Source organism: Elephantulus edwardii, unplaced genomic scaffold (genome assembly GCF_000299155.1).
Source record: "Elephantulus edwardii isolate Elephantulus edwardi_28Jun2011 unplaced genomic scaffold, EleEdw1.0 scaffold00056, whole genome shotgun sequence".
Classification (NCBI taxonomy): Eukaryota; Metazoa; Chordata; class Mammalia; order Macroscelidea; family Macroscelididae; genus Elephantulus; species Elephantulus edwardii.
The window spans coordinates 5,282-15,148 of NW_006399806.1; the positions used below are offsets into that span (position 1 = coordinate 5,282).

At 38.2% G+C, this 9,867-nt stretch overlaps 1 protein-coding gene across 1 annotated transcript in view; it reads left to right on the top strand.

The window, feature by feature from the left end:
* Positions 1–3,181: 3,181 nt before the first annotated feature.
* Positions 3,182–9,867, top strand: part of CWF19L2 (CWF19-like 2, cell cycle control (S. pombe)) — an 85,923-nt gene continuing 79,237 nt past the window's right edge. Inside the window, exons 1-3 of the mRNA XM_006887288.1 lie at positions 3,182–3,274; positions 6,965–7,075; positions 8,129–8,248. Coding sequence (XP_006887350.1) covers positions 3,182–3,274; positions 6,965–7,075; positions 8,129–8,248 — 324 coding nt within the window. The remainder of the gene's footprint in view (positions 3,275–6,964; positions 7,076–8,128; positions 8,249–9,867) is intronic.

A 9,867-nucleotide genomic window follows, 5' to 3' on the forward strand; every position in this document is an offset into this window, starting at 1 on the left:
GTCCCTTCACCCTCCCAAGCATGATGTCCTTCTCCAAGGACTGGTCTCTCCTCACAACATGTCCAAAGTATGTTAGATGGAGCCTCAGAATCCTTGCCTTCAAGGATCCACTAGGTTTAACCCTTTCCAAGACAAATCTGTGTGTTTTCCTAGCAGTCCATGGTACTCTCAATACTCTTTTCCAGCACCACAGCTCAAAGGCATCAATTCTCCTTCTATCCTCCTTGGTCATTGTCCAACTCTCTGATGCATAACAAGTGATTGCGAAGACCATGGCCTCTATCAGATGCACCTTAGTCTCCAGAGAGACACCATTGCTCTTCAGTACTTTGGAGAGGTCCCTAACAGCAGACTTTCCCATGGCAATGCGCCTTTTAATTTTCTGGCTACTAGTGCCAAGACTGTTGACTGTGGAGCCAAGCAAACTAAAGCTGTGAACAATCTCACTCTCTTCACCAATTGGTCCAGTGGTGAGAATCTTTGTCTTCTTGACATTGAGCCTCAATCCATATTGGAGGCCACAGTCCTTGACCCTCTGCAGTAGATGCTTCAGGTCCTCCTCAGTTTCAGCAAGCAGGGTTGTGTCATCTGCATATCACAGATTGCTAATAAATCGTCCACCAATCTTGACCCCACATTTCTCCTCATAGAGCCCAGCCTCCTGGATAATCTGTTCTGCATACAGGCTGAAAAGGTATGGAGATAGGATGCATCCCCGGCGTACACCCTTCCCAATTTTGAACCATGCATTGTTCCCTTGCTCTGTTCTGACGACTGCCTCCTGGTCCAAGTATGGTTTCACATTAGAACAATCAAGTGTTCTGGGATTCCCATTCTTCTCAGAATCAGCCAGAGTTTGTTATGATCCACACAGTCAAACGCCTGTTTCCACATAGTTAGCCATTGCAAATCCTATGGTGCATAGTTCTGAAATATTTGGGGTATCATGAGTTTCACTAGAATGGATAGAAACTGGTTTTATCTTATTTTGGTTTTATTTTAACAGTCTAGTCTCTTACCCAAGAACTACAGTGGAAAAGAAGAAAAGAAAGTATGCCAAGTGAACAATTATTCTAACCTTGTTGGGGAAAGAGCATTTATTAAAGGAAGTGGTTTTAGCTGCACCTGGGACATAAAAATTAAGTCTCATTACCATGAGCAATATCAAGAAAACACCTTGTTTCTAAAGTTCTGAATAATGAAAATGAAGTTTTAAACCAGTTTAAGCTTTGAATTTGAGGTGGACAGCAGGGGGGAAAATTATTAGCTCTCTGATGTCAAGATTGATGTTGTTGTTGTTAAGTGCCCACTGTTACAAGTCATCAGGGATGCTCAACCAGAGACTACCATCTCCAGACGGAAGAGCAAGACCTCTAGATTTATGCTGTTGTTGTTTTGTGCTGTTGATTCAGAACTCTCTCATAGCAGATCCTCCAGACAGTTTTCAGAAGCTGTAAATTGCATGGGAAGAGATCACGCATTTTGGACTTGAACAGTATGCATTTGGGTTAGCAGCACAACTCCTTCCACTAAGCAATTAGAGCTACATCTCTAGTCTTGTATAGTTTGAAGCCTTCTATTGAATGCTACATAGAAGTATATTTCATATAAAATGTTCCCATATTTGGAAAGCTTTAAAATCCAGTTTTCTAGAAAATATGAACTACAAAATATCAGATGCCATAATACCCTCAGTGAGAAAAAAAAATTCCTTAATCTTTACATTCTGTGAAATAGGGCATCATGTGATTTGGTGGTTGTGAGAAGAACATACTTGAATTCTACTGAAGCCTGTTTTCGGAGGCTATAAATTACATAGTTGGAGATTGCACATCTTTCTCCGTGGAGGAAGTGGTGGATAGGAGCCAACTGCCTTTGAGTTGATAGCACAACTCCTTACCACTAGCTACAAGAGCTCCTTATTTAATAATTGTAGAAACAGAACGAAAATGAACAACATAATAACTTGGATTTTATAACAATGTTTTTTTATAAAGAAGCAAGTTTTTGGGGTTGGGAAGAAGGGCATGATGAGGACAGTCTCCTGTTACAAAGGCTAACCAGGTTAAGGTGTTAATAGAATGATAAAGCAGAAACAGGAAAATATCTTCAAATATAAAATCAGTTTTATAAAACCTGAAAAAAGGTATGCTAATTAGTCTTTTAGGTATATAGTTTATCTTTTCCAGACTTCTATATATTTGCATGATTATAAATGTAAGTTCACTGTTTCGTATTTTCAAGGCACTTGATCAGCGTTCAAGATGGAAGTTAAAATTTTATGTTTGGGAGAGACACACACTCCACGACAAAACAACAACAGAACCCAGACAAATTAAGTGATAATTGCACATGTTGTTAATGTTATGTGCCGTCGAGTCGCGTGAGACTCATAGCGATCCCTATATACAACACCCATGCTCCATCCCTTGCCAATCTTATTGTCTCTGACATGCCTTTCCCCATTACCTCAGTGACTGAATCAACCCATCTCATAGAGGGTCTTCCTCTCCTGCGCTGTCCCTCCACCCTCCCAAGCATGACGTCCCTCTCCAAGGACTGATCCTGCCTTGACATAATGGCACATTGCAATGAAAAATACATGGATGATTAAGTATGAACAAGTAAGATGAGACCAAGGTGTGAAAAAGGAAAACGTCTAAAAGTTAAGTCAGCAAGGTGAAGTATAATGAGAGCCACGTCATTATTTCACATATTAAAAGCAAAACAAAACGTAAAACCATTAAGGAAAAATACTGAATCTTCAAACCAAATCTGCCCTTCCTGCCAACTTGGGCTTTCTCCGCTAGCCTTTCATTCCATTTTCCTAACACTTGGAAATCTCTCGAGAAAGGTGCTTTGGTAAGTGCTATTTACACAAAACTTCGCGCTTCTGAGTTACGCCTGTTAGTTTCCAGGAAACGTATGAAAAAGCCATCAGTATTGTGCAGAGCATGTATACCGAACGAATTTTAACACTAAAACCCTTGCAGATACCTGAAAAACACAACCCGACTGGGAATCCCAAAAACTTCCCGAGCTATCAAATTTGCGCATGCTCCGCCGACAGGCCGCTCTCACTTCCTCATTGGCAGGCCCGATTTGCGTAGTAGTTCACGACAGTCGCCGGTCGTACTTTGGACTTTTGTTACGGCTCCTTAGCTTTACGACCATAACAAATATGGCGGCCGCCAGTGGTAGGTTTGAAAGTGCTAGGACTATCGAAGAGCGGAAAGAACAGAACCGGCTGGCCAGGGCCGAAGTATTGCGCCAGGTATCCCTATTTGGGGCTTTTGAGTTCCTTTAAAATTGTACGAGTGGTGGTAGTTGTTGTTAGGTGCCATCGAGTTGACTACGACCCATATGTGACTACCCTGTGAGCCACATATAGGACCTTGTCTTTTCCTGCACTCTCTGATGTGCTCGAGCCCCTTGTTGCAGTCTCTGTGCCAGTCCATTTCCATTTGTGTCTTGTTGACAGTGTCTCCCTCTTTCTCTGATCCTCTTCCTTTCCCACTATGATGTCTTTCCCCCGTCTTGATAACATGTTCAAAGTGTGAAAGGAAGTTAACATCCTTGTCTCTTTGAAACACTGTTGGTTGCACACTCTACAAGACAGAATTGATTGTTCTTTTGGCTGCCGTTGGGATAGCCATCACTCTTCAACATCACTATTCAAAGGCATCAGTTCTTGTGTCATCCTAATTCATTGTCCAACTTTCAAATGCATGGGAAGTAATCGAAAATACCTGGCTTGGATCAGACGCACCTTAGTCTTGAAACGGACATCTTTAGCACTTTTGAGAGGTCTTTGATAGCTTTTCTGAGTGCAGTATATCTTTTGATTTCTTGACTGCTGTTACTATGGATCCAAATAAAATGAAATAGTTGACAACTTCAGTCTTTTCTCCATTTATCGTCATGTTGTCTGTTAGTCCATTCGTGAGGATTTTTTTTATTTCTTTTGAGAGCCGAGAGCTAGGCTTTTTGGTTTCCCCTACTCAAAACACACTTGTGTAGATGGGAGGTTCCCTTGGGATAGACCGACACTCTTGGTTATCTCCGGATTCTCGATTTTCTGGCTGATTTAAATTCCTCTGCGTGTCCTAGTGTTTTACACAATCCTGTTTTGGGTTTTCTGTCTCCTGGACTTCACACTTGTAATGCTTCTGCCCACGCGTCTTAGTCCTTGCTTCTGTTGTATCTGAAATTATTATTTTTTTTAAGAACACATATAAGCATATTAGAATCCATTATTTGAACGTCTTATTCTCTTGCCTTATTTTTATCAATGATCGGCAGTTGTGAGCTCTCCAAACAAGGGTTAAGACTAGAGACCCAGAAGATAGATTACATTCTTTATGTTGTGTAACCATATTCACCCTTCTTTTGGGGTTGTATCTGCTCCACTGACATAAACTCACAGACCTTTGAGCTTCCAGTCTAATCTTTTGAGTTGCTATTTGGCAGATAGGTAGAACTCTAAAAAGCATTATGCTCAAGGTAGATATTTTTAGTAGTTGTAACCTATTGCTTGGTTTTAAGGAGAATTCAGGGAATTTTTTGTTTAAGATTTAATGATTATCTCAGGGGGTTATCCAGTTTCATGAAAATTGAAAATCTTGTTCTACATTTCCCCCTTTTTAATCTGCTTTCTTGTATAGAATTTTTTATAAAAATGTTCAGTAATGGTGGCTGGACACTGTTGGGTTCTGGTCTTAGGACAGAGGAAGCAGTTGTTTGTAGAAGCAATTAGCCACACTTAACCAATTATCCTCCTCCTGTGTGCTGATTCTCTTGCCTTTGTTACTTCAGAGATTGTGAGGATGGTACAGAATAGGACAGTGCTCAGATCAGTGTTTCATAGGGTTTCTGTAAGTCATACTCTGACTGACAGCACCTAACAATAACAATATTACTTTTGGGAGCTCTGATGTTCAGTATTAAGAAGCTGTGCTGTAATCCCTAAGGCATGTGCTTCGAATCCTCCAGCTGCTCTCTGGGAGAAAGATGGACAGTCTCTCTCCATGCAATTTACTGCCTCTGCAAATCCACTGGAGTCAGCTGTGAGTTTGTTCTGATTTGAGGGCACACACCAGCATTACTGTGGGGACCAGATTTTAGGCCAGTGCCTGTTCCTTGAGTGTTATTTGCTTATTTGCTTCTTTTTCACCAGTAACTTTCCCAGGAGGAAAATTTGGTTTTATATTTCTTATTTCTCTTTGGTTTCTTAATATTGTATTCCTTCCCTAGCTTTTATGTGTGGTGTGCTGGTGTGTTTTTTTAAAGTTTCAGCCAATAGCCAGTGTTTGAATAAAATGCTGTTATCAATCTTGTAACATTTACTTTAGAAGATTTTTTTTAAATGACTTCTAACTCAGTAGCATTTTAAATGAAAGTATTGGCCTGATAAAATCTATAAAGTTTAGAAGCTCTGTACAGGGGAATTTAGGAAGATATTTTTAGAGATGATAAAAGAATGAAATATTTCTTTAATCTGTTATCACAATTATATGTTGTAAAATCTTGTCATGGCAAGGCTGACAGGTTTGACTAGTAAAAAAAGAAAAATCCTTGTTTGATTCAGACAATTTGTTACTTACATAAATGGTAAACACAAGAATAGTCAGAGTACTAGCTCTCTGTTCCCTCTGTCCCATAGGGCAACACTGAGCAAAAGGGACCACAGGGCTGCACAAGAATGGAAATCTGTTGCTTAGGAAAATGTCCTGCAGCTAAGTAGTGTTACAGCCTGCAGTGTACTCTTAGGGGAAGACAGAAAGTTGCCTAGCTCGTCAGAACCTAGGAAATGATGGAGATGATGAGAAATTATTTCGTAATGCTCTGATTTAGTCTGGGTTGTCTAGAAAAGGAAAACTTATAAAATGTATGAGAGATAGAGAGAGGGGGAGGGAGGGATAGAGAGAAAGAAGGCCCATCTTGGCTACGCTTTCTCCAAGACATAGTTATATGTGTCCTTTTGGTAGTCAGTGCGATATTCGGTACCCATTTTTATTTTTTTCAGTACTCTTAAGTAATGCTGACTAAAGTACTCCTTAGTACTTAGTAAACTAAGTATTTTGTGTCAGTCAGTTTTTATTTAAGCAAACATTCATTGAATCACTTCTGTGTGACAGCCTCTAGGGAAAATAGAGATGGGAAATGTTGCATCTTCAAAGAATATAGAGGCAAATAAGGAGAAATTTAGAAGGTAGCTGTGGTAAATCTTAAAGTAGAAGTATACATATAGTTTGAGAGGCACCAGTTTTAGCTTTAGAATTTCAGGGAGAGGACAAGAAAAGCCTCCTAGAAAAATCTTGCTTAATTTCATAATTATTGAAGGACAAGAAATTTTCAAAACTGACTCACAGCTCACACTTCAGAAGTTTTTCCAGAGGCTATAAATTACATGGGAGAAGAGGACACATCTTTTTCATGTGGAGGAGCTGGTGGATTTGAACTACCTGCCTTTGATTTGGTAGCGCACTCCTTGTCACTAGCTATCAGAGCTCCCTATTTAATGATTGTTGAAAGAGAATTAAAATTAACAGTGTGATTACTTGGGTTTTAGAAAGATGTTTCTTTCAGAAGCACATTTTTTTGGGATTTGAGTGAAAGGGCATGATGAAGACAGTCTCCTGTTAAATAGGCTAAGGAAGGAGCTGTGGAAATGGTGAAAGGAAATGAATTTCAAGTCATATTTATAACAGGGGGTTTAGGAAGAAAGGAAGGTCTAGAAAAGTTCCAGGATATTTTGTCTCTGATTGGTACACAATTCACTATAGAGTGGTAATGTGGAAGGAAAAGGATTTAACATTTTTCTCTGTACTTTTTGGCAGTATAGAAAAGAAATTCCTTCATGAGACAATGCCTTTTAGAAATGTAAGAGAGGCTTTTGCTTTCCTTATTTTTTAAAAAGCATTTATTTGGATCAGTTGTTAATTTTATTTTTTCATGTTTATAGGCTAAAGCTGATTATGAAAAGGAAGAAAGGCGTAAAGAACTTAAGCGACTACGGGGTGAGGATACATGGATGCTGCCTGATGTGAATAAGCGAATTGAACAGTTCTCACAGGTGACTGCTAACATGCTTTCTTATTCTAAGCATGTCTATCTCTCTCTTTTTGTACTTAATTAAAAATTGGAAGACTAACGTTATAAAATAGTTTCATAAGTTAAAGAAAGGATATCATGTAGTTGGAGTTACTGAATAGTTTTATTTCTGGAAAAAGGAATATGTTTTAATATTGTAGATGCTGTGACATTGGAAAGATTTTATTGCTGTGTAACTGGTAGAAAACTTCGATTTAAACTTCTGGTGCACCTTTATAGTACTACTAATAAATCATACAATCAAATTTTCTTGTCATAAACATATAGACAAATTTTATCTTACATTTGGAGATTCATTTGACAGATAAAACAATAAATACAAAAATAGACATGCTTACATTGTTTTATGCCTCTAAAGGGATTTATGTAAGATTTATTAAGCTGTATAAATAATATATCTTAAAATGGACCTCTGGTGTAATGTACTACATGTTTGGCTGCTAACCAGGTTAACAGTTTGAACCAACAAACTGTCCCACATGAGAAAGGTAGGCAATCTCCTCCTGTTGAGGTATAATGCCTCAGAAACCTGATGAAAGGTCATGGTTGTGTCCCATAGAATTGAAACTGACCTATAACTGACTCTCTGGGGGCTGTAAATCACATGGGAGGAGATTGTCCATCTTTCTCCTGCAAAGCAGCTAGTGGATTTGAATTATGTGCCTTTGGCATTGTGGCTCATCTCCTTACCGCTAGGCTACCAGAGCTCTCTGATGGAGTAGGACGTGGAATTGACTTGATGAGTGTGGCCTAAATAAATATAACTTAGCAGGAATGAAAAAGAGTTGCTCTGCGTTAGCATGGACTCATTTGCACTGGGATATGTATTGTAGAACCATACCATGGTCTGTTTGGAAGATTTTCTTTAGTTATTCATATTTCTCTCTCATCTTATGAAACATTTGAAGTTTTTTGGAAGAAGGATTTTTTCCTTTTCTGAAAATGCTTTTTTTTAAAAAAAAATAATATGGAAACAAAATTCCTTTCTTAATCTGTTCAAAATGATTACTTACAGGAACACTCTGTGAAGAAAAAGAAGAAAAAAGACAAACATTCCAAAAAGGTAAAGAAAGAGAAGAAGAAAAAGAGCAAGAAGCAGAAATATGAAAAAGATGAGTCAGCTGATAGTTCATCAGTAAGTATGTAGTAAAACCATCCAAAGCAGGTGTTTAGAAAAATATTTACTTAATGAAATAATGTTTGAGAACTTAAAAAAAAGAATTAACTTTTGTCATATGAAAATACTTGGGACATTTGGAGGTGTCAGGAAATAATGGAAATTTAAATCTTGAGTTCTTTGGAAAGGTAAAGGTTTAAGATAGGGCTTGGAAATCATTGCTAGTAACAGACTGCATGAACTTTTTAGGAAACTGAAAAGAAAGAAGGGAACTGGCATTGAAGAACTCAACAAGAAGTTAAGGTCTCTAGTTACCAAATAGAAAATTGGAAGTAGAAGTAGGAAAGAGCAGCATTGTAAACATAAGGGAAAGAAAACATAAAATTCTGACATTACAGAGAGTTTGTTAACCTTGTTGTGTGCTTTTGCACTTTACTAACAAAAGGAAGAGAGTTTCCCATGTCTCTGGACAGTTCCCAGGATGAAAGAGCTTCCAAGGCAAGGAAAGCAGGTCAGACTTTTTATGTTCGTTTTCAGAAGGATAGGGATGTGTGTGTGTGTGTGTGTGTGTGTGTGTGTGTGTGGTGTAGAATGCCTTTGCGTAAACACTTTGATACTGTTTCTTGAGAGAAGAGCCACACTTGAGACAAAGAATGGAGGCCTATCAAATATGAGTGATCTCCTGGTGATCCTATGTTGACTAAGCCTCAAGAAGTTGCCTGGTGAGGCCAGTAAACAGCTTAGGAAGTGTGATTCTTAGTGGAGCTTCTGGATTGTAGACCATGCAAACATTCTGGTCTCAGAAGGATGGAGCTCCTGTCTCCTAAGGATATGGAAGTACTGAAGACCCCTCCTGGATCTTGTTCTTTGTTTCTTTTTCCTTCTATATTAAACGTAGACTTTTGCTTGTATTTTGTGAATTGTTCCATCAGATTAATAGTGAAACTAAGAAATAGAAGGGTATCCTGAATAGAGAAGAAGGATCTGATCCTGACTGACCCAGCCTTGATAGAGAATGGAGAGGAGAAAGAAAGGGTTGAGTAAATAAGCTGGGATCTGAACTGACCACAGGAGGGAAGTGGAGATTTTCCTGGACTGGTTTGATATTGCCAAGTGTTCTTGAGTTTTTTTAATTGTATTTGTGCTACATACAGAATTTTAAATTTACGGTTTTTTATCTTTCTGTATTTATGATGTTATTAATTTGTCTTCTGGAATGCATGTTTTTTCTGGGAATTCTATAGTCCTCTTTTATTTTCTAAATTTTATACTGATTTATTTACAAAGTTCAAATACATGGTTTTTCATACTACTCTCATTTTTTAAAAATATCTAATGCTTTTCTTTTTAATATATATATATTTTGCTCAATAATTTACATTCTTTCTTAAATTTTAATTTTATTGATTTTAATGAACATTTACAGAGACTTTGTATTTCCATTCATTCATTGTTACACTTTTCTCTCTGCCCACCCCTCCCCCTAGTTCACTCCTCTCTTTGAAAAGTAAATGAAAAATTTTTCCATTGTTCATTGCTATACAATCCCATCACAACCCCCTCCCTCCCTGCCCCGAGTACACTCCACTATGCAACCTTAATTCTGGACTCTTGTGATAACCATAATACCCTATCAT